Source organism: Oncorhynchus keta, chromosome 16, assembly GCF_023373465.1.
Source record: "Oncorhynchus keta strain PuntledgeMale-10-30-2019 chromosome 16, Oket_V2, whole genome shotgun sequence".
In the NCBI taxonomy this organism is placed as follows: domain Eukaryota; kingdom Metazoa; phylum Chordata; class Actinopteri; order Salmoniformes; family Salmonidae; genus Oncorhynchus; species Oncorhynchus keta.
This window is the reverse complement of record NC_068436.1, coordinates 10,591,938-10,617,922: the sequence shown is the minus strand read 5'-3', so window position 1 is coordinate 10,617,922 and position 25,985 is coordinate 10,591,938. Positions and strand designations below refer to the sequence as shown.

Sequence of the window (25,985 nt, the reverse complement as noted above, 5' to 3'; positions counted from 1 at the left end):
ATTTCATAACACTCGGCCACGCCACTACACGGCTGCGCCACCATCTTTAAACGGCGTCCGTTTGCCGTCCGTGATTCCCTCCGACCCTGGTCTCGCTCTCCCAGTGTCCTTGATCCAACCAGAGCCATGAAATAAAGATCAAAGGCTTCTCCTCTCCCTCTCTCTCCGCCCGCTCTCCCCCTCTACTCCACACCTTGTTGCCTCGTACATGCACACACCACACCTCGCTCCAGCACAGATAAAACACCCCCTGTGAGTTGATGGACAGGTCCAGTCTGTTTGATCCACTGTTAGGCCTCATCAGCAGCACCCTGTTATGGTGAAGCGGTGCTGATCATAAGAAACTGAGGAAAGTAACAAAGTCAAAACAAGACTGCATGTTGTAAAACTTGTTCTTTATTTTGTACTTATCAGACCACTAGGCTTATATATTTTTTTTTCTAAAGCCTAAAACTACCCCCTAGCTGTAGGCTACCCAATGAACTGACACACTGCCTCTAGCATTAGTTCCTGTTGTTATTAGCCAAGCGATTACCAGAAAACCACGTGTGCCGCCCAAGCCCTCTCCCCTCCATCACCATATCCTCAGGCCTGATATTAAACCCCAGTGTTTTGGATCAAACTGAAAACACAACCCCACTGGCTACATCACACAACCCAAAATCCACACAGCAGCACCCTCGGCCACTTTCTCTTCCCGTCTCTCTCTATCTCTCATTCTATCTATCTCTCATTCAGCTTACCATGGATGCCCCACAGCCAATCAGAAACGGTTCCTGTCATGCTCTAGCCAATCATTGCCAGTCTCTGGGCAGGGGTGGGCAGAGTGGGCCAGGGCCTGTGGGTAGTGGTACAGGGTGTGTGTTTGTTCCAATGTCCCTCAGGAGACAGGGCATGGCAGAGCACAGAGGTAAGCTCCGTACATCCTGGGGGGAGCTTAGTATAACAACATTCCTTTATATCCCCACAATATTCCCAAAACAGACCCATATATCCCCACAATATTCCCAAAACATCCCCATATATCCCCTCTATATTCCCAAAACATCCCCATATATCCCCTCTATATTCCCAAAACATCCCCATATATCCCCCCTATATTCCCAAAACATCCCCATATATCCCCATATATTTCCAAAACAGCCCCATATATCCCTACAATATTCCCAAAACATATATCCCCTATAAAACATCCCCATATATTCCCAAAACATCCCCATATATTCCCAATTCCCAAAACATCCCCATATATCCCCTCAAAACATCCCCATATATCCCCTATATTCCCAAAACATCCCCATATATTTCCCCAAAACAATATTCCCAAAACATATATCCCCTCTATATTCCCAAAACATCTCCATATATCCCTCTATATTCCCAAAATCCCCATCTATATATTCCATCAAAACATCCCAAAACATCCCCATATATCCCCTCTATATTCCCAAAACATCCCCATATATTCCCAAAACATCCCCATATATCCCCTCTATATTCCCAAAACATCTCCATATATCCCCTCTATATTCCCAAAACGTCCCCATATATCCCCTCTATATTCCCAAAACATCCCCATATATCCCCTCTATATTCCCAAAACATCCCCATATATCCCCTCTATATTCCCAAAACATCTCCATATATCCCCTCTATATTCCCAAAACATCCCCATATATTCCCAAAACATCCCCATATATCCCCTCTATATTCCCAAAACATCCCCATATATCCCCTCTATATTCCCAAAACATCCCCATATATTCCCAAAACATCCCCATATATCCCCACAATATTCCCAAAACATCCCCATATATCCCCTCTATATTCCCAAAACATCCCCATATATTCCCAAAACATCCCCATATATCCCCACAATATTCCCAAAACATTTAAATCGTGTTCATTTAATTTCTATAGTATATTCAGTGCTTTTAGTGGAAAGAAAAAGCTGCCAAAAATAATTTTAGGTGCCAGCACTCATTTTAATTTGACTATACCAGGGTTGATATTTTAGACCGAATATTCAGTAATACATTTGAGGTGCCCATTACTGGCCCAATTCATGCACTAAGTATATGGAGCAGAAAGGAAGTTGAGACAGGGACAATGTCAAGGCACCAGACCTGAGAGAATAGAATGATTGATTAACACTCTGCAATTGAATTGATTTGGTAGCTATTTCCTTTACTGGCTGAGGGGAATAATTGATGATAATGAGAGCAGTTGTGTATTCACAAAGATAAATACATTGTTGATACATTGTTGAGGAAGCTATTGATACGGATGATGATAAAACTAATGATACTGTTACTTAGTAATTATTATAATATTATTTAGGTTGTAAATATAATGTAATAGTATATATTATATACAATATTATAGCATGATTTAAAAGTATTTAATGTCATTTTTTAAATAATGATGAATTGAATAAATCTAATATTATTTAATCATTATTATTATCATAAGTATTACAATAAGTATAGCTAGTAATCAGAACAATATGAACAATGTTATAATTTTGTATGTAGTGTTTTATCACATTGCTAAGAGTGTTATTACTTTATCATACTTTATCATATTTATCATATATCATAGTTAAGTCTCTATGAATATGCAGACAATCAAGTAGCTGTAATTATTATTTTAATTGTCCGCAATTTTTATTGTTAGCTGCAAAAGTAATGATTTAGATTATCACATCTTTCTTTTTTATCTAGAAATTAAGAAAGTATTTGTATCTTTTTAGTTTTTATATACAGATAATTGTATATAACCTGGTTGTATATAAACCAGGTTATTTAAATTGTATATATATAATTGTATATAACCTGGTCTGTATTTATTGACAGAAGCAGTGTTTTGAAGTACTGCACTTTATACTAGGTGCAGATGGTTTTGACATATTTGTTGCTTTGAAAACTACACATATGGCTGATCCCATTTAACTCCCTTTGTCTTTAAACTGTTTTTTCAAATCAGCACCCAGTTGTGTGTTACTGGTGGGGGAGGCGTCGTGTTCTTAAATGTGTGGTGACACACACATGCATCTCTCCATCTCCCTGTGTGTTCCTATGGAACCCTTTGAGAGAACGAGAGAGAGAATATCTATTTTACTTGCTTTGGCCATGGAAACATACTGTGTGATTCCCATGCCAATAAGGCCCTTTGAATTGAATGAGAGAGAGGTGCAAGCTCAGGCAACACCTACCCAGGGTGCCCCACACCAATAACACCCTCATCACCCCAGCCCTAAATCCCCCAGCACCATACACCTGCGCTAACACCATTTATCAATTCCAAACGACCACCATTACCAGATAAAAACCTGCCCTCGGTCCCAGCACCACGTAAATGAACATTCCAATGATCAAAAGCCTGTAATCATGACAACAGGAGCAGCTGTGGTATCAACCCACTTAAACCCTGCTACATTTCCTTCAGATCACATTCTCACAGAGGTGAAAATCATCTGAGAAATACAATATTCAAAGCCTGTATTAATTACACATTTTTGGTGAAATGCTAATGCTGTGTGTGTGTGTGTGTGTGTGTGTGTGTGTGTGTGTGTGTGTGTGTGTGTGTGTGTGTGTGTGTGTGTGTGTGTGTGTGTGTGTGTGTGTGTGTGTGTGTGTGTGTGTGTGTGTGTGTGTGTGTGTGTGTGTGTGTGTGTGTGTGTGTGTGTGTGTGTGCCTGCGTGCGGCGTTTAATTCTGCGAGAAGCGTGAATATTATTTTTTGGGGTCTAATTTTAAAGCATTGAGTGTTTATTTCCTGGCTGCAAAGCTGGTTAGCCTTGGGAGGAGGATTAACAGGAAGTGGTGTTGAGTTAAAAATGAAAAACAACATTGGCCTGAATTTGTTCTATGAAAGAGAGAGTGAAGAGAGTTTGTAACTCTTTGATTTTCCTGTGGTGATCATCTGGTCAAGTGAAACTCTTGGGCACTACAAGCCATTCAGAGTGTTACGTTGATCCCTCAGCCACGTTTGCAACAACCCAAATCATATTCCCTCCACATATAAGATGTTATGTGATAATACTTTGCAGTTTAAATATGCGCCACCTCCATTTTTGTAATTTTTGGCCAACCTACAAAGTTCATAACAAGACTGTAAAACATTTTCCAACACCTTGACCAACATGGAAGTTCAGAAATTACACAAACGTACAAAAGGCTACGTGTATAAGCTTTATCCAACAACAGCAATTTGCTTAATTTTCGGCAATCTTCCACTCATCACAATGACACACGACTTTGACACAGCAACTAAACTAATCTCCCACCCTTCCTACCCCTCCCTCTCCCCCCATCCAGGCATCCTGTACAAGGGCAACGGGGAGAACGTGTTCATCTCCCAGCAGCCCCCAGTGATCAGCAGTATTATGGGTAACGGCCGGCGCCGCAGCATCTCGTGCCCCAGCTGTAACGGCCAGGCGGAGGGCAACAAGCTGCTGGCCCCCGTGGCGCTGGCCTGTGGCGCCGACGGGAGCCTCTTCGTCGGGGACTTCAACTATATCAGACGCATCTTCCCCTCTGGGAACGTCACTAGTGTCATGGAGCTCAGGTAAGGATGGAGAGAGGGGGGGAAAACAGCCTATTTGTTGTACTTTTCTTTTAGTCTGAGGGAGGGAGGGAGGGAGGGAGGGAGGGAGGGAGGGAGGGAGGGAGGGGAGGGAGGGAGGGAGGGAGGGAGGGAGGGAGGGAGGGAGGGAGGGAGGGAGGGAGGGAGGGTGGGAGGGAGGGTGGGGGTGGGTGGGTGGGTGTGGGTGGATGGTTTGAACATACACACACATTGATTTGTTTCAGTAAAAAATGCAATTTCACACTCACTACATGTGGAGTGTGGTCAGTGGTATCTGGCCATTTACAATGATGGGATACAGAGATGTTATGCAAGGCACACACACACACACACACACACACACACACACACACACACACACACACACACACACACACACAGCCTCTCCTCTAACCTGGTCTGTAGGACATTTTAGCCCTGTTATGAACACTCACTGCTCATAAATTACCTTCTCACATTTTCCCCTGAGGAAATATATCCATTGTCTCTCTCAATCTCTCTCTAATTCAAATTCAAATTGAGACTTTATTGGCGTGAAATACAGTTTGTTGATATTGCCAAAGCAGTATAGTGGTAGGCTACAGCATTTCAGTAAATACAGTACAATGCAATGAGGATGATGAATAATAACAATAGTACATATGATCATGTACAGAAGTACAACACTAGTGCTCTCTCTCTCTCTCTCTCTCTCTCTCTCTCTCTCTCTCTCTCTCTCTCTCTCTCTCTCTCTCTCTCTCTCTCTCTCTCTCTCTCTCTCTCTCTCTCTCTCTCTCTCTCTCTCTCTCTCTCTCTCTCTCTCTCTCACACTTTCTCTCTCTCTCTCTCTCTCTCTCTCTCTCTTTTTCTCTCTCTCTCTCACACACACTTTCTCTCTCTCTCTCTCACGCACTCTTTGTCTCTCTCTCTCTCACGCACTCTTTGTCTCTCTCTCTCACGCACTCTTTCTCTCTCGCTCTCTCACACTCTCTCTCTCTCTCTCTCTCTCTCTTCTCTCTTCTCTCTCTTCTCTCTTCTCTCTTCTCTCTTCTCTCTTCTCTCTCTCTCTCTCTCTCACAGTAATGTACCCAGGCTTAACTCAATTTCATTATTGGCATGGTGGATAATGCCCAGTCCTGTAAATGAAATTTACTAATTCGAAAAAATGTGTGTGTGTGTGTGCGCGCGTGCTTGTGCACATGTGTATTATAAATGAAAAGTCACTCCGCAGCCTTGGCATATACAGTAATACCAGCCTCCTGGCTAGTCACCGGAGGTGCTAACGCTGTGGTTTAGGCCCTGCCTCTTCATTGTCTGGAACACAATCAATAGGCCATTATGAGCCTGTTACCCTGGAGCACAAGTGTGGAACACTAACGCTAGTTCCCAGGTGAATCATTCATGGTTTCCTTCTCTCTGGTTAAGACTTGTGACAGGAGGGGGGAAACTGCTGCTTAGAGCTGCCACTGCTCAACAACTGTGACGGCTGTGTGTTTGTGGGGAGGGGGGGGTCTAACGCTCTGACTGTATATATGTACTGTATGTTAATGTGTATTTGTGGGGGGGACTGCTGCTTAGAGCTGCCACTGCTCAACAACTGTGACGGCTGTGTGTTTGTGGGGAGGGGGGGGTCTAACGCTCTGACTGTATATATGTACTGTATGTTAATGTGTATTTGTGTACAGCTCTGTGTGTGAGTGTGTGTGTGTTCTCCATCCTGACTAACCAACACTCTTCTGTTATCTCTCTCTTTCTGTGTATTCTCCATCCTGACTAATCAACGCTCTTCTGTTATCTCTCTCTTTCTGTGTGTTCTCCATCCTGACTAATCAACACTCTTCTGTTAACTCTCTCTTTCTGTATGTTCTCCATCCTGACTAATAAACACTCTTCTGTTATCTCTCTCTTTCTGTATGTTCTCCATCCTGACTAATAAACACTCTTCTGTTATCTCTCTCTTTCTTTGTGTTCTCCATCCTGACGAATAAACACTCTTCTGATATCTCTCTCTTTCTGTGTGTTCTCCATCCTGACTAATAAACACTTATGTTCTCTCTCTCTTTCTGTGTGTTCTCCATCCTGACTAATAAACACTCTTCTGTTATCTCTCTCTTTCTGTGTGTTCTCCATCCTGACTAATAAACACTTATGTTCTCTCTCTCTTTCTGTGTGTTCTCCATCCTGACTAATAAACACTCTTCTGTTATCTCTCTCTTTCTGTGTGTTCTCCATCCTGACTAATAAACACTCTTCTGTTATCTCTCTCTTTCTGTGTGTTCTCCATCCTGACTAATCAACACTCTTCTGTTATCTCTCTCTTTCTGTATGTTCTCCATCCTGACTAACCAACACTCTTCTGTTATCTCTCTCTTTCTGTGTGTTCTCCATCCTGACTAATCAACACTCTTCTGTTATCTCTCTCTTTTTTCTCTCTTTCTTGTTCCCTTCTGCTTCTGCTCCTCTAAGAAATAAAGATTTCAGACATAGGTAAGCCTCAGTAACAATATAACCATGTACCACAGATCCATACCAGTCTTGTTTCCCTCTCTCTCTCTCTGTCCCCTGTGTAAACCCTAGTGGCAGCTCGTCCATAGAATACAGTCGCTCTCTTTACATAAAGGCTTTGGAGGGATTTCAGAATCATTCTAGCGGATTGGCCGACATCAGCTCTCAGCGAATCGGACTCCTTTATCTACCTACAAACCCGCTGGAACCATCCAGAACCCCCTAGTCATTTTTGAAGAACATTGTAAAAGACAACTTAACACTTTTATAAAACCGCTAACTAACAACAACAGCATTTTGAAGGGTTTTGAGTTCTGTATTGTACGATTGGGGCCCTTTGAATCAACTGGAGTGAGGACAAGACCCAGGGTCAAGTCTAAATGGAGAGGAGAGGAGGAACTATGGTGCTGTTCAGAGGAGGGAGGAGAGGAGGAACTATGGTGCTGTTCAGAGGAGGGAGGAGAGGAGGAACTATGGTGCTGTTCAGAGGAGGGAGGAGAGGAGGAACTATTGTGTTGTTCAGAGGAGGGAGGAGAGGAGGAACTATGGTGCTGTTCAGAGGAGAGGAGAGGAGAGGAGGAACTATTGTGTTGTTCAGAGGAGAGGGGGAACTATGGTGCTGTTCAGAGGAGAGGAGAGGGGCAACTATGGTGCTGTTCAGAGGAGAGAGAAGCGGAGAGGAGGAACTATGGTGCTGTTCAGAGGAGGGAGGAGAGGAGGAACTATGGTGCTGTTCAGAGGAGAGGAGAGGGGAAACTATTGTGCTGTTCAGAGGAGAGGAGAGGGGCAACTATGGTGCTGTTCAGAGGAGAGAGAAGCGGAGAGGAGGAACTATGGTGCTGTTCAGAGGAGAGAGGAGAGGAGGAACTATGGTGCTGTTCAGAGGAGAGAGGAGAGGAGGAACTATTGTGTTGTTCAGAGGAGAGGGGGAACTATGGTGCTGTTCAGAGGAGAGGAGAGGGGCAACTATGGTGCTGTTCAGAGGAGAGAGAAGCGGAGAGGAGGAACTATGGTGCTGTTCAGAGGAGGGAGGAGAGGAGGAACTATGGTGCTGTTCAGAGGAGGGAGGAGAGGAGGAACTATGGTGCTGTTCAGAGGAGAGAGGAGAGGAGGAACTATTGTGCTGTTCAGAGGAGAGGGGGAACTATGGTGCTGTTCAGAGGAGGGAGGAGCGGAGGAACTATGGTGCTGTTCAGAGGAGGGAGGAGAGGAGGAACTATGGTGCTGTTCAGAGGAGAGAGGAGAGGAGGAACTATGGTGCTGTTCAGAGGAGAGAGGAGAGGAGGAACTATGGTGCTGTTCAGAGGAGAGAGGAGAGGAGGAACTATGGTGCTGTTCAGAGGAGGGAGGAGAGGAGGAACTATGGTGCTGTTCAGAGGAGAGAGGAGAGGAGGAACTATTGTGCTGTTCAGAGGAGAGGGGGAACTATGGTGCTGTTCAGAGGAGAGAGGAGAGGAGGAACTATTGTGCTGTTCAGAGGAGAGGGGCAACTATGGTTCTGTTCAGAGGAGAGAGAAGCGGAGAGGAGGAACTATGGTGCTGTTCAGAGGAGAGAGGAGAGGAGGAACTATGGTGCTGTTCAGAGGAGAGGAGAGCGGGAACTATGGTGCTGTTCAGAGGAGAGAGGAGAGGAGGAACTATTGTGTTGTTCAGAGGAGAGGAGAGCGGGAACTATGGTGCTGTTCAGAGGAGAGAGAAGAGGAGAGAGAAGAGGAGAGAGAAGAGGAGAGAGAAGAGGAGAGAGAAGAGGAGAGTGGGAACTATGGTGCTGTTCAGAGGAGAGAGAAGAGGAGAGAGGAGAGTGGGAACTATGGTGCTGTTCAGTAGGGGAGAGGAGGAACTGGTGCTGTTCGGAGGAGAGAGAAGAGGAGAGTGGGAACTATGGTGCTGTTCAGTAGGGGAGAGGAGGAACTGGTGCTGTTCGGAGGAGAGAGAAGAGGAGAGTGGGAACTATGGTGCTGTTCAGTAGGGGAGAGGAGGTACTGGTGCTGTTCGGAGGAGAGAGAAGAGGAGAGGAGGAACTATGGTGGTGCTCAGAGGAGAGAGAAGAGGAGAGGTGCTCTCTGTGTTCCTAACTATAAAAAGGAGTGGGATATCTGGAAAATGATCAGAGGAGATGAAGAACATTCCTTCATGATGATAATGTAGCCATGGGGAATAACTGGGCCTGGGAATATAGTTTCAGTAATGGTGAAAATAGAAACACATCCCCAGCCCACTCCTTTAAAAAACTTTTCTCATAAAAATCTTTATTTAACCAGGCAAGTCAGTTAAGAACAAATTCTTATTTTCAATGACGGCCAAGGAACAGTGGGTTAACTGCCTGTTCAGAGGCAGAACGTCAGTTTTGTACCATGTCAGCTCGGGAGTTTGAACTTACAACCTTCCGGTTACATAGTCCAACGCTCTAACCACTAGGCTACCCTGTCACCCCACACCCACACCCCCCCACACACACACCCACACACCAACACACACGCCCCACATCCTTCATTCCTCAATACTTCAGGGTAACAATAATAATGTTACATTTGGGGCCATTCATTTGTGAGGCGTCCTAATGCATCATAGAGACTCCTTTAGTGTCAGACACACACACACACGGTACAGACAGACACACACACACACGGTACAGACAGACACACACACATGGTACAGACAGACACACACACACACACACACACACACACACACACGGTACAGACAGACACACACACACACGGTACAGACAGACACACACACACACACGGTACAGACAGACACACACACGGTACAGACAGACACACACACACACACACACACACACACACACACAGACACACACACACACAGACACACACACACACACACACGGTACAGACAGACACACACACACACACGGTACAGACAGACACACACACACACACACACGGTACAGACAGACACACACACACACGGTACAGACAGACACACACACGGTACAGACAGACACACACACGGTACAGACAGACACACACACACGGTACAGACAGACACACACACACACGGTACAGACAGACACACACACACGGTACAGACAGACACACACACACACGGTACAGACAGACACACACACACACGGTACAGACAGACACACAGACGTCTCGCTCCGTTTGGGAGGGTTGTTAAGACTAGTGTTATTGCCCCCTGTCCGCCAAGCTTTGTAAACTGAAGGAGTATCCAAAAACACACACACATTAACACATACATTTTATATCATTCAATGTTGTTTGTCTTTTGAGGTGCAGCTTCTTATTATCTGTGTTTGCCTCTGTGTAAATCCTCCTTGTCTTTATCCCTCAGCAACAAAGAAACACCTGCCTCGTGTCATATTTGTTAAAGAAATGTAAAGATTCACCTCAATATGGAGGAGTGGGGGTGTCTGTCTCCCTGATGTTTTACTCCTCCCCCGAAGCGACACTCTTTCGTAACCGTTCTCGCTCTGACTGAGGAATCGCTGACGTCAGATTCATATTCAAAGCCTCTGCGTTCGCCACTTCCCAGAATGTTTTCCTGTCTACTTTTACCTGCAAGTGAAGTGGACACGAGGAGTGTCAGTGAGAGCAAGGTGAAAGACAGTCAAATGCTCCAAAAGTAGACCTTCCTCCAATGTAAATATATATATATATATATATTATTCTGTTTATCTTGGATCCCCTGGGCTGAAGCCTGAAGTGCACATTTTTTCCCTGGATAAACCAGACATATTGCTCTCTCTCAATTTAATTTTCAATTCAAAGGGCTTTATTGGCATGGGAAACAAATGTTTACATTGCCAAAGTAAGTGAAATAGATAGTAAACAAAAGTGAAATTAACAACAAAAATTGAACAGTAAACATTACACTCACAGAAGTTCCAAAAGAATAAAGACATTACAAATGTCATATTATGTTTATATACCGTGTCTCTCTCTGTATCTCTCGGTCTCTCTGGTGATGAGTGTGTCATTAGAAACAGCCAGCCTGTCCTTGGCGTGAGGTGTCTGGGTCCTTCCCCCTATTTTAAGCCGTCTTAATTGACGCCTGTTGATCAGTTGTTGACTTTCATCAACCCCTATGACAACCGCCGGCGCCCAGCTCACCAAGCAGGCGATGATGGAGCGAATGTGACAGGTTACTGGGCATCATTAGGAGCGCGTCAGACGATAGTGATCGGCAGTCGCATCGCGTTAGGTTCACCCCGGCTGAGGCCATATGCCACTGTGGAACCGTGTGCCCCCTCCTCTAACACCTCTAGTATGATGTGCCACAGGCACAAAATGGACGCTGCCCTCTCATCCTCCCTCTGGTCTTTCACAACACGAATGCAGCAGCCTGATCCCCTCTGTCATTTTCAGTGTCCTTTTGTGTTCATTTGTTTAATTTCCTTGTCGGGTGGTTCGGTATCTTTATGTGAAGTGTGGATGTCAAGTTGTAGTGTGAGTTCTGTGGGGTCACTATTTCACTGTCCCTAACTGTCGCCTCTTCCTCCACTTTGGTTTCCGTAGCAACAACCCGGCCCACCGGTACTACCTGGCGACGGATCCGGTTACGGGGCAGCTGTACGTGTCTGACACCAACTCCCGCCGTATCTACCGTCCCAAGGTCCTGACGGGCACCAAGGAGCTGATCCAGAACGGAGAGGTGGTGGCGGGTACCGGGGAGCAGTGTCCCCCCTTCGACGAGGCACGCTGCGGGGACGGGGGCAAGGCCACAGAGGCCCTCCTCATGGGACCCAAAGGTAGGGTGACAGAGGAATAAACACACACACACTGCCACAATTGGTGAAAATTGGTACAGACAAAATGATTGACATAATACATTCACAGAGAAACACACAACTCCACAGGACATTGATGCAGACACCAACAAAAACGCACAGACACACACACACACACACACACACACACACACACACACACACACACACACACACACACACACATATTATATGGTCTGGTAATATAATTCATGCACAGTTCCCTGTAGAGAAAAACAGACCAACCCTTGGTTAAAGGCACTCTTCCCCTGCAAGCTTCCGTCCCCATTATACTTCCATTATGCTACCATTATGCTACCATGGCATTAGAACACAACCACACAGACTCAGACTGACAGAAACTTCCCACATACTGTTGGACTCTAGCATCGCTTAGTATGGCCTCCAACACTCTGCTTCATACAATCTGTCAGTCTGTCTGTCCCGCCGCACCAGCCAGCCCCCATAAAACCTGTCTGTAACCCACAGGTATGACTATCACACACACACACACCGGCGATAATGAGGTGAGAGGTGGCTGAGCAGTAGCTGGGAGATTTTGGCAGGCACAAGCTTTTAGTCTGGACTTTAATGGAGAGACACACATACACACATTATCTCTCTCTCTCTCTCTCACACACACACACACACACACACACACACACACACACACACACACACACACACACACACACACACACACACACACACACACAGCTGCCTGTTAAACCGCAGTTAGAGAGCGAGTCGGAAGACCATTAGTAGGGCGGGAACGTGTGAGAGAAGGGAAGAGAGAGTAGAGAAATGCAAATAAATGTTAGCGAGCCGTCGCTAGCAGCAGATGGCTTCGAGAGAGAGAGGGATGGAGAGAAGAGAGAGCGAGAGTGTTTTCATTTCCAACATGCCGCCTCTCAGCCTTGCCACTCCTCTCCTATTCTCCCATCTTTTCATCCCACCCTCTCCACTCAGCATCTCTTAACACCTCCTCCCTCTCTTCTCTCTTCTCTCCTCCCTCCCTCTTCCTCCTCCCCTCTTCCTCCTCTCATCCCATCCTCCTCTCCTCTTCCTCTTCCTCCTCTCATCCCATCCTCCTCCCCCTCTCATCCCATCCTCCTCCCCTCTTCATCTGTCTCTCCTTTGATTAGCTTGCAGGTCATGGTGGAATGCGGCAAGGGGTTTTAACACCCCTCCTCTCCCATTCCTTATATCTGTCCTCCCCACCCCTCTTTCCCTTCACCCCCCCCCTCCTCCCCCTCTCTACAGGATCAGCAGTGCAGCAGGTACACACCCCTCCTCCCCCTCCTCCCCCTCCCTACAGGATCAGCAGTGCAGCAGGTACACACCCCTCCTCCCCCTCCCTACAGGATCAGCAGTGCAGCAGGTACACACCCCTCCTCCCCTCCTCCCTACAGGATCAGCAGTGCAGCAGGTACACACCCCTCCTCCTCCTCCCTACAGGATCAGCAGTGCAGCAGGTACACACCCCTCCTCCCCTCCTCCCTACAGGATCAGCAGTGCAGCAGGTACACACCCCTCCTCCCCCCTCCCTACAGGATCAGCAGTGCAGCAGGTACACACCCCTCCTCCCCCCCTCCCTACAGGATCAGCAGTGCAGCAGGTACACACCCCTCCTCCTCCTCCCTACAGGATCAGCAGTGCAGCAGGTACACACCCCTCCTCCTCCTCCCTACAGGATCAGCAGTGCAGCAGGTACACACCCCTCCTCCCCCCTCCCTACAGGATCAGCAGTGCAGCAGGTACACACCCCTCCTCCCCTCCTCCCTACAGGATCAGCAGTGCAGCAGGTACACACCCCTCCTCCCCTCCTCCCTACAGGATCAGCAGTGCAGCAGGTACACACCCCTCCTCCTCCTCCCTACAGTATCAGCAGTGCAGCAGGTACACCCCCCTCCCTACAGTATCAGCAGTGCAGCAGGTACACACCCCCCTCCCTACAGGATCAGCAGTGCAGCAGGTACACACACCGCCTCAGGAGCTTGAACCCTCCTCAGATACACACACAGGAGAAAAGGGGGAGAGAAGTTGCTTTTAGCCGCTGTTGTCGCAACCATAGCAACAGTCGGTTTCTCATCCATTTGGATGTGAAGTGAAGATGAACTAACCCCCCTGCTCCTCCCTCCCTCCCTCCCTCCCATCCCTCATTCCATCCTTCCCACCCACCAGAAACATGGGTGCTTTCTCCCCTTCCTCTTCTCTTCTAGGCTCCCGTCCCCCAAATATTCTATTGTTCTTATTTTGGGGTGATTTTAAAATGCAGAGACTGAAAATGGATTATTTTCCCTCCTCCCTTCTTCTTCTGCCCTGTGAAATAATTCACTACTAGACATCAAAATGTGAATTATTCACAGGGTGCTTCCTTCTGCAGTGACCTGAAAAATGCCCAAGCCACACTCATACACACACACACTCATACACACGAACACGTTGTACATACACAGGCTGGCAGGTGCTGTGTGCGCGCGCATGCGTGTGCATGGGTGTGTGTGTGTGTGTGTATGTGCGTATAGTATGTCTGTGTGAATGTGCACGTAACCCTCTTTGCTTCTACTCCAGGTATTACGGTAGATGGGAACAAGTACATCTACTTCTACTAAATCTCCTTCCTTTCCCTCTGTCCCGCTACTCCAGGTATTACGGTAGATAAGAACGGGTACATCTACTTCGTAGACGGAACCATGATCAGGAAGGTGGATCGTAACGGGATCATCTCCACCCTGTTGGGCTCCAACGACCTCACCTCAGCACGACCCCTGACCTGTGATACCAGCATGCACATCAGACAGGTGGGTCACATGCACACAGGGACATCCACCTGAACACGAACACACACCAAACCCCCAGTGTTTGCTGGACTCACTTTATCTTAATGGCGGCCCTGAGTCATCGTTCAGAGCCATACATATACAAACATGGTTCTGTCACCCTTACTATATAAAGCACTTTGAAACCATCAAAGTGCTAATTTGGCAATATATACTCAGTCCATATAGACTCTGTGTTGTAGACCGTAGTAGATGGTGTGACTGGCTAGTATTGACAGGGGTGTTGTCTCATCTGAGAGAACCAGCCAGTGTGTGTTGTGTTCTCCCCTACTGAGTGGCCATGCCCCCTATTAAAGGCCTTAAGCTCCCCCTGCTGGCCGCTCGCTATACCCCAAACCTGCCCCCAGTCAACCGACACAGCTGAACTCTGTCCTATGGCGTAGGGTACAGGGCCAGGGTTGGGGACGATTCCATTTCAATTCAAACAATTCAGGAAGTAAACTGAAATTACACAATGAGAAAAGTTTCATTCTGACTATAAAACTTCAATTAATAGCCTGGGTGTTTATTTGCTTAAACAACTAAAAACAGCAGGTGCTTATTGGAGACATTTACATTTACATTTAAGTCATTTAGCAGACGCTCTTATCCAGAGCGACTTACAAATTAAACACATTAAACACCTTATGACATCCAGTGGAACTGCCACTTACAATAGTGCATCTAAATCTTTTTAGGGGGGGTGAGAAGGATTACTTACCCTATCCTAGGTATTCCTTGAAGAGGTGGGGTTTCAGGTGACATGCTTTAATTTGAGTCTATTTCCTTAGTGCACACAGCTTTTGCTCATTTGCACATTTCCTGCACTAATGTGTTATCATTTATACACTGTGTCACGTTTCTTTGGTCTCATTATACCTAAAAAAAAAAAAGTTCAAAACTTTTCCTTGTGCATTTTCGTCGGTTCTGCCGATTTCTAGGGCTCTGTACTCTCGAACCTCTTGACTGTTTTTGTGCTTGTCAGTTAGCTAGCAGCTCTCAACTGTTAGCAGCGAATGGCTAGTGTTTCTTATTGGCAATATAAACGGATGATTATCATAATTTTTCGAGTCATTACTGAATTATCCAATGTAACAAATCAAACATTAAACCTTGTAGACAATTCATGGTAATTCATGGTAACCTCATAAACAATTCATGGTAATTCATGGTAACCTCATAAACAATTCATGGTAATTCATGGTAATTCATGGTAACCTCATAAACAATTCATGGTAATTCATGGTAATTCATGGTAACCTCATAAACAATTCATGGTAATTCATGGTAACCTCATAAACAATTCATGGTAATTCATGGTAACCTCATAAACAATTCATGGTAATTCATGGTAACCTCATAAACAATTCATGGTAAGTCATGGTAACCTCATAAACAAGTCATGGTAATTCATGGTAACCTCATAAACAATTCATGGTAATTCATGGTAACCTCATAAACAATTCATGGTAATTCATGGTAAACCATTCATGGTAATTCATGGTAACCTCAAACAATTCATGGTAATTCATGGTAACCTCATAAACAATTCATGGTAATTCATGGTAACGTCATAAACAATTCATGGTAATTCATGGTAACCTCATAAACAATTCATGGTAATTCATGGTAACCTCATAAACAATTCATGGTAACCTCATAAACAATTCATGGTAATTCATGGTAACCTCGTAAACAATTCATGGTAATTAATGGTAACCTCATAATCAATTCATGGTAATCCATGGTAATTCATAGTAACCTCATAAACAATTCATGGTAATTCATGGTAACCTCATAAACAATTCATGGTAATTCATGGTAACCTCATAAACAATTCATGGTAATTCATGGTAACCTCATAAACAATTCATGGTAATTCATGGTAACCTCATAAACAATTCATGGTAATTCATGGTAACCTCATAAACAATTCATGGTAATTCATGGTAACGTCATAAACAATTCATGGTAATTCATGGTAACCTCATAAACAATTCATGGTAATTCATGGTAACCTCATAAACAATTCATGGTAACCTCATAAACAATTCATGGTAATTCATGGTAACCTCATAAACAATTCATGGTCATTCATGGTAACCTCATAATCAATTCATGGTAATCCATGGTAATTCATAGTAACCTCATAAACAATTCATGGTAATTCATGGTAACCTCATAAACAATTCATGGTAATTCATGGTAACCTCATAAACAATTCATGGTAATTCATGGTAACCTCATAATCAATTCATGGTAATTCATGGTAACCTCATAAACAATTCATGGTAATTCATGGTAACCTCATAAACAATTCATGGTAATTCATGCTAACCTCATAAACAATTCATGGTAACCTCATAAACAATTCATGGTAATTCATGGTAACGTCATAAACAATTCATTCAGACCCGGCGTTTATTTGAACCAGGCTTGTATTTGCTGAAATGTGTGCAGTTGCTCAGCTATTAAAAGGGACAGGTTATTATTTGAAACTCAGCGTCTAATTGAAGTTCTACAGTTGTTCACTTCCTGAATTGAAATGGAACTGACCCCAACCCCAGACAGCACTATGGCCCTCAGCCTCAGCTCATTCTAAGGGCCAAATCCAACTACAGATATTTCAGGGTCCAGTTTGGATCTCACTTTATTGTTGAAAGACAGGAATCATCTGAGGATTATGAGGGAATAGGATGTGTCAATCATAATACTGTTCCTGAAAGTGGCCTCCCCTATTGGAGGTTTTACTAGGCCCTTCTCCTGGATTATCCAATCAGAATGGGCTATTTTGAGCTTTAGGGAAGCACTGAAGTGGGTTATCTTGAGTGATAGGCTACTAATGGTGCTGTCTAGATGGTGGTAGTTTCGTTGATGTTTGTTGCCAAACTGAGAGCCCAAGAGAATGTCAGTTTTCTGACTGACAGTACATTGACAGTGTGCTGAACTAATGTAATGCATAACCAGTGTGGGCAAGTCAGGTATTTGTTGTGTTGTCTCTGAGTCCCCTGTGCCTTCCACTGCTAGCTAGATCAGTGTGTGTGTGTGTGTGTGTGTGTGTGTGTGTGTGTGTGTGTGTGTGTGTGTGTGTGTGTGTGTGTGTGTGTGTGTGTGTGTGTGTGTGTGTGTGTGTGTGTGTGTGTGTGTGTGTGTGTGTGTGTGTGTGTGTGTGTGTGTGTGTGTGTGTGTGTGTGTGTGTGTGTGTGTGTGCCCTGAGCTATCCCTATATCAGTCCTCGCTATACCTCACTTCCTCCGATTCCCCGTCTCTCAAAACAGACCGTTAAATCCCAGAGACAGATTCGCTCATTTCTCTCCATCTCTCTCTTCCTTTCTTCTTTGGACTCACTCCTTCCCATCCTCTTCTCCTCTGTCACAATCACAGAGCGAGGGAGAGAGTCCCCTGTGACAAAGAGAGAGAGAAACACAGAGTTGAGTTAGAGAGAGGAAAATATAGAGAGGAACATATATGCAGTACCCTTGTGTCTGGGGGGGAAGAATGGGGAAGAGACACAGTGTAGCGCAGCCAGCCAGGGAGGGAGAAGAAGTCTGGCCGCGTCCCAAATATCACCTTATTCCCTAGATAGTGCACTAAATAGGGAACAGGGTGCCATTCGGGAAGCAGCCTTGGACTCAATGGAGCAAAAACAAACCGAAGACAGCTCTGTGTCAGTTAAAACAGGCAGCAGAAACACATCCACGCGTTACACTGCAACTTCCAACCACTGTCACCTCAACATGGCGGGGGTATGAAATAAAATGTTCCCATACACATACTGTACTGTAGAGAGGTGAGTCCCCGACATCTTTTGCCTCAGTGCTTTCAAGGCTATAACACTTTCTCTCTCTCCAGCTCTCTCCCTCCACCTCTCTCTCCAACTGTCTCTCTCCAGCTCACTCTCTCCAACTCTCTCTCTCCAACTCTCTCTCTCCAGCTCTCTCTCTCCAACTCTCTCCCTCCAGCTCTCTCTCTTCAACTGTCTCTCTCCAGCTCACTCTCTCCAACTCTCTCTCTCCAACTCTCTCTCTCCAACTCTCTCTCCAGCTCTCTCTCTCCAACTCTCTCCCTCCACCTCTCTCTCCAACTGTCTCTCTCCAGCTCACTCTCTCCAACTCTCTCTCTCCAACTCTCTCTCTCCAACTGTCTCTCTCCAGCTCACTCTCTCCAACTCTCTCTCTCCAACTCTCTCTCTCCAACTCTCTCTCTCCAGCTCTCTCTCTCCAACTCTCTCCCTCCAGCTCTCTCTCTCCAACTTTCTCTCCAGCTCTCTCTCTCCAGCTCTTTCTCTCCAACACTCTCTCTTCAGCTCTCTCTCTCCAGCTCTCTCTCGCCAGCTCTCTCTCTCCAGCTCTTTCTCTCCAGCTCTCTCTCTCCAGCTCTCTCTCTCCAGCTCTTTCTCTCCAGCTCTCTCTCTCCAGCTCTCTCTCTCCAGCTCTCTCTCTCCAGCTCTCTCTCTCCAACTCTCTCTCTCCAGCTCTCTCTCTCCAGCTCTCTCTCTCCAACTCTCTCTCTCCAGCTCTCTCTCTCCAGCTCTCTCTCTCCAACTCTCTCCCTCCAGCTCTTTCTCTCCAGCTCTTTCTCTCCAGCTCTCTCTCTCCAGCTCTCTCTCTCCAGCTCTTTCTCTCCAGGAGCTATGTTGAGAAGTTGACGATTGAACTCCGCCGTGCACTGCAGTTGCTTCCAACTGATGTTTTTGTGCATCTGAATAGACAGGAACGCTCTGTTGTCATTTCATTTTCCTCAACTTTCCTCCACTTCCATTTCCACAGGGGGGAAAAGCAGGGTTAAGGTTAAGTATTTGTAGCACTTTGAGAGGCGAAGTAAGAAACACAGTCTGTCTTCCAGTCACTGCATGGTACCAAATAGTGGCTCTTTATAGTGCAGCTTTAGCCATGTATAATGTATGGCCTGTAACTGGCAGGGAAGAGCTTTCATGTGGTCAAGCAGAAGGCTAAAAGTGTCATTACCTTTTAATGGTCCTCTGCTGAGGTGCTTAACTTGCCAGGTCACTTAGGGTCGGGGGTGGGGTGAAGACGACAGGTCCCTAAACTACCGCTGTGCCCGGAGCTCTACAACACTAATGGTGCAGAAGTGTGTGTGTTTTGGGGGGGCGGACTGGGGGGCGGGAGTGTGTGCGTGCGTTCTCTTCCCGGGACCACCCATACGTAGAATGTATGCACACATGACTGTAAGTCGCTTTGGATAAAAGCGTCTGCTAAATGGCATATATTATTATTATTATTATCACATTTTGTCCGCCTGCATACCCTGCTCCTCTCCAGGTAGGAAGAGAATGAGAGAGAAGAGTCTCGTTTAGACAATAAAACTTTAACGTTTACGTCTCTCTTTCTCTCTCCTCTTTGTTTTGCCAGCAGAGAGTTGCTTCCCTCAGGCGATGAGGGAACGCATCAATTCGCAGTGTTTGTGTGTGTGTGTGTGTGTGTGTGTGTGTGTGTGTGTGTGTGTGTGTGTGTGTGTGTGTGTGTGTGTGTGTGTGTGTGTGTGTGTGTGTGTGTGTGTGTGTGTGTGTGTGTGTGTGTGTGTGTGTGTGTCTTAAAGTATAGTAAATGACCCTGTGGCTGATTTAAATTGAATCAGAGTGAAGCACACAATGTATAAGTCCTGAGAAGTAAAGGATCCTTCTTCATCAGTGTCACAGCCAGACGCTCAGAGGGGGTAGAGGAGTTGAAGGAGGGGGTAGAGGGGTGGAAGGAGGGGGTAGAGTGGTGGAAGGACGGGGTAGAGGAGTGGAAGGAGGGGGTAGAGGAGTTGAAGGAGGGGGTAGAGGGGTGGAAGGAGGGGGTAAGAGGAATTGAAAGAGGGGGTAGAGTGGTGGAAAGAGGGGGTAGAGGGGTGGAAGGAGGGGGTAGAGGGGTGGAAGGACGGGGTAGAGGGGTGGAAGGAGGGGGTAGAGGAGTTGAAGGAGGGGGTAGAGTGGTGGAAAGAGGGGGTAGAGGGGTGGAAGGAGGGGGTAGAGGGGTGGAAGGAGGGGGTAGAGGAGTTGAAGGAGGGGGTAGAGGGGTGGAAAGAGGGGGTAGAGGGGTGGAAGGAGGGGGTAGAGGAGTTGAAGGAGGGGTGGAGGGGTGGAAAGAGGGGGTAGAGGGGTGGAAGGAGGGGGTAGAGGAGTGGAAGGAGGGGGTAGAGGGGTGGAAGGAGGGGGTAGAGGGGTGGAAGGAGGGGGTAGAGGGGTGGAAGGAGGGGGTAGAGGAGTGGAAGGACGGGGTAGAGGGGTGGAAGGAGGGGGTAGAGGGGTGGAAGGGGGGGGGAGGGGTGAAAGGATGGGGTAGAGGGGTGGAAGGAGGGGGTAGAGGGGTGGAAGGAGGGGGTAGAGGGGTGGAAGGAGGGGGTAGAGTGGGGCCGGAGGGGTGCAAAGCAACACTAGACCCACATCTCATCTGTTCTGTGTTTGTGGGCTGATTTGTTTGTTTCTGTCATCTTTATAGAACTTTTTTTTTGCGGATAGTTTTCACCCCTTCAGGCTAATAAAGGTTCTGTTTGATTTCTTTTTCTTCTCCTTTAAGTGGATGTAAATTGTTTAGTGTTTTTGGGTCTGTAATGTCTTTTTGGTTACGTGTCAGACCCCAGCTGTCACCCTTGGCGTTGGATAATGAGGATCCTAATAAATCAAATCAAATCTCTGCTCTGCTCTGCTGTAGGTTCGTCTGGAGTGGCCCACAGCTCTGGCCATCAACCCCATGGATAATTCCATCTATGTCCTGGACAACAACGTGGTGCTGCAGATCACTGAGAACAGACAGGTGACCATCACACTCCCACATAGGAACACTTCTATTACATACACAAATATGTTCATGCTGGTAGTGGGGACAATGCATGATGGGTAAGGTGAGATGGAAGGATGCACCGACACATTGGGTCTAAATAAGCCTTGGCCAAGATACTGGTCGCCTCTTTGACTAGTGTTGTTGCTGTGTCTCAACAGGTGCGCATCGTGGCGGGACGCCCCATGCACTGCCAGGTGCCGGGTATAGAATACACGCTGGGCAAGCGGGCGGTGCAGACCATGCTGGAGGGAGCTGCCGCCATCGCCCTCTCCTACAGTGGCGTGCTCTACATCGCCGAGACCGATGAGAAGAAGATACACCGCATCCGCCAGGTCATATAGTCCTGTAATATAGTACAATGATATATCATGAGATGCAAACGAAGAGGGGGAAAATGACCAAGAACAACGTACTGTTGTATTTGCCGTTCTTGCTGGCACTGTTTTTGCAGATGGTGCCTATTTTGTATACCTTTCAATAATTGTTAAGTCATTGTTTTTACCCTTGTTGCACTGATTGTAAGTGACTCTGGTTAAGAGCATTCTGCTAAATGATTCAACTTTACATGCAAATGTAGGTGTCCACGGACGGCGAGATCACGCCCTTGGCCGGCGCTCTGTCCGACTGCGACTGCAAGAACGACGCCAACTGCGACTGCTACCAGACGGGCGACGGCTACGCCAAAGACGCCCGCCTCAACTCGCCCTCCTCGCTGGTCGTCTCGCCCGACGGTACGCTCTACGTGGCCGACCTGGGCAACATCCGCATCCGCGCCGTCCGCCGCAACCAACCGCCATCGGGCTCCGCCGTGTCCGGCCCGGGCTCCTTCGAGGTGGCCTCGCCGTCGTCCCAGGAGCTCTACGTGTTTGATTCCAACGGAACCCACCAGTTCACCATGTCTCTCGTCACCGGGGACTACAAGTACAACTTCAGCTATAGCAACGAGGAGGACGTTACAGCCGTGACGGATAGTAGTGGCAACACCTTGAGGATCCGCCGCGACCCCAACCGGATGCCGGTGCGGATCGTTGCCCCGGACAACCAGGTGATCTGGCTGACAATCGGGACCAATGGCGGGTTGAAGACACTGACGGCCCAGGGACAGGAGCTGGTGCTGTTCACCTACCATGGCAATAGTGGGCTGCTGACTGACTGACTGACTATCTCACTAACAAGACCATACAGATAGGATGGACCACCTTCTATCTGATTGACTATCTGACTAACTGACTATCTGACTGTACTTACTGACCAGCAAAGACTTGGGGCTCCATTCTGACTGACTGACTGACTATCTCACTAACTATCTGACTGACTATCTGACTGACTATCTGATTGACTATCTGACTGACTGACTGACTGACTATCTGACTGACTATCTCACTAACTATCTGACTGACTCTCTGACTGACTATCTGACTGACTATCTGACTGACTATCTCACTAACTATCTGACTGACTATCTGACTGACTGACTGACTATCTGACTATCTGACTGTGTTGTGGCCCACAGCTCTGATTGACTGACTATCTGTTTGACTATCTGACTATCCGATTGACTATCTGACTGTCGGGCTATCTGAATGGCTATCTGAATGGCTATCTGAATGAATATCTGATTGACTATCTGACTGTCGGGCTATCTGAATGGCTATCTGAATGGCTATCTGAATGAATATCTGATTGACTATCTGACTGACTATCTGACTGGCTATCTGACTGACTATCTGACTGACTATCTGACTGACTATCTGACTGACTATCTGACTGACTATCTGATTGACTATCTGACTGACTATCTGACTGACTATCTGACTGACTATCTGACTGACTATCTGATTGACTATCTGACTGACTATCTGACTGACTATCTGATTGACTATCTGACTATCTGACTGACTATCTGACTGACTATCTGACTGGCTATCTGACTGACTATCTGACTGACTATCTGACTATGACTGACTATCTGAATGGCTATCTGACTATTGACTATCTGACTGACTATCTGATTGACTATCTGATTGACTATCTGACTGACTATCTGACTGGCTATCTGACTGACTATATGACTGACTATCTGACTGACTATCTGACTGACTATCTGACTGACTATCTGACTGACTATCTGACTGACTATCTGACTGACTATATGACTGACTATCTAACTGACTATATGACTGACTATATGACTGACTATATGACTGACTATCTGACTGACTATCTAACTGACTATATGACTGACTATATGACTGACTATCTGACTGACTATCTAACTGACTATGTGACTATCTAACTGTCTATATGACTGACTATCTGATTGACTATCTGACTATCTGACTGACTATCTGACTTGGCTATCTGAATGGCCATCTGAATGACTATCTGACTGACTATCTGACTGACTAACTGACTGGCTATCTGAATGACTATCTGACTGGCTATCTAACTGACTATATGACTGACTATATGACTGACTATCTGACTGACTATATGACTGACTATATGACTGACTATCTAACTGACTATATGACTGAGTATATGACTGACTATCTGACTGACTGACTGACTATATGACTGACTATATGACTGACTATATGACTGACTATCTAACTGACTATATGACTGAGTATCTGACTGACTATCTGACTGACTATATGACTGACTATCTGACTGACTATCTGACTGACTATCTGACTGACTATATGGCTATCTGACTGATCTGAACTGACTATATGACTGACTATCTGACTGACTATCTGACTGACTATCTATCTGACTGACTATCTGACTATCTGACTGACTATATGACTGACTATATGACTGACTATCTGACTGACTATCTGACTGACTATCTGACTGACTATGACTGACTGACTATATGACTGACTATCTGACTGACTATCTGACTGACTATCTGACTGACTGATCTGACTGGCTATGACTATATGACTGACTGACTGATATGACTGACTATCTGACTGACTATATGACTGACTATCTGACTGATTGACTATCTGACTGACTATATGACTGACTATCTAACTGACTATATGACTGACTATCTGACTGACTATCTGACTGACTATCTGACTGACTATCTGACTGACTATCTGACTGACTATCTGACTGACTATATGACTGACTATATGACTGACTGATGACTATCTGACTGACTATCTACTGACTACTGACTATCTGACTGACTATGACTGACTGACTATATGACTGACTATATGACTGACTATCTATCTATATGACTGACTATATGACTGACTGACTATATGACTGACTATCTGCCTGACTATATGACTGACTATATGACTGACTATCTGACTGACTATATGACTGACTATATGACTGACTATCTGAACTGACTATCTGACCTGGCTATCTGAATGACTATCTGACTATCTGACTGACTATCTGACTGGCTATCTGAATGACTATATGACTGACTATATGACTGACTATATGACTGACTATATGACTGTCTGACTGACTGACTATCTGACTGACTATATGACTGACTATATGACTGACTATCTGACTGACTATATGACTGACTATATGACTGACTATATGACTGACTGACTATCTGACTGACTATATATCTGACTATATGATTGACTATATGACTGACTATATGACTGTCTGACTGACTGACTATCTATCTGACTATATGATTGACTATATGACTGACTATATGACTGTCTGACTGACTGACTATCTATCTGACTATATGATTGACTATATGACTGACTATATGACTGACTATATGACTGACTATATGACTGACTATCTGACTATATGACTGACTATATGACTGACTATCTGAATGACTATATGACTGACTATATGACTGTCTGACTGACTGACTATCTATCTGACTATATGATTGACTATATGACTGACTATATGACTGTCTGACTGACTGACTATCTATCTGACTATATGATTGACTATATGACTGACTATATGACTGTCTGACTGACTGACTATCTATCTGACTATATGACTGACTATATGACTGACTATATGACTGACTATATGACTGACTATCTGACTGACTATATGACTGACTATATGACTGACTATCTAACTGACTATATGACTGACTATATGACTGACTATCTGACTGACTATATGACTGACTATATGACTGACTATCTACTATATGACTGACTATCTCTATGACTGACTATCTAACTGACTATATGATGACTGACTATATGACTGACTATATGACTGACTATGACTGACTATACTGACTATATGACTGACTATATGACTGACTATCTAACTGACTATATGACTGACTACTGACTATAACTGACTATATGACTGACTATCTGACTGACTATCTATCTGACTATATGACTGACTATATGACTGACTATATGACTGACTATATGACTGACTATATGACTGACTATCTAACTGACTATATGACTGACTATATGACTATATGACTGACTATATGACTATATGACTGACTATCTACTGACTAACTGACTATATGACTGACTATCTAACTGACTATATGACTGAC

At 45.5% G+C, this 25,985-nt stretch overlaps 1 protein-coding gene across 1 annotated transcript in view; it reads left to right on the top strand.

Annotated features, from left to right (window-relative positions):
- Nucleotides 1-25,985, top strand: part of LOC118395557 (teneurin-3-like) — a 797,463-nt gene that overhangs the window by 745,371 nt on the left and 26,107 nt on the right. The window contains 8 exon segments of the mRNA XM_052464676.1: nt 4,319-4,568; nt 7,032-7,052; nt 11,576-11,808; nt 14,476-14,630; nt 21,305-21,406; nt 21,592-21,765; nt 22,011-22,595; nt 22,598-22,638. Coding sequence (XP_052320636.1) covers nt 4,319-4,568; nt 7,032-7,052; nt 11,576-11,808; nt 14,476-14,630; nt 21,305-21,406; nt 21,592-21,765; nt 22,011-22,595; nt 22,598-22,638 — 1,561 coding nt within the window.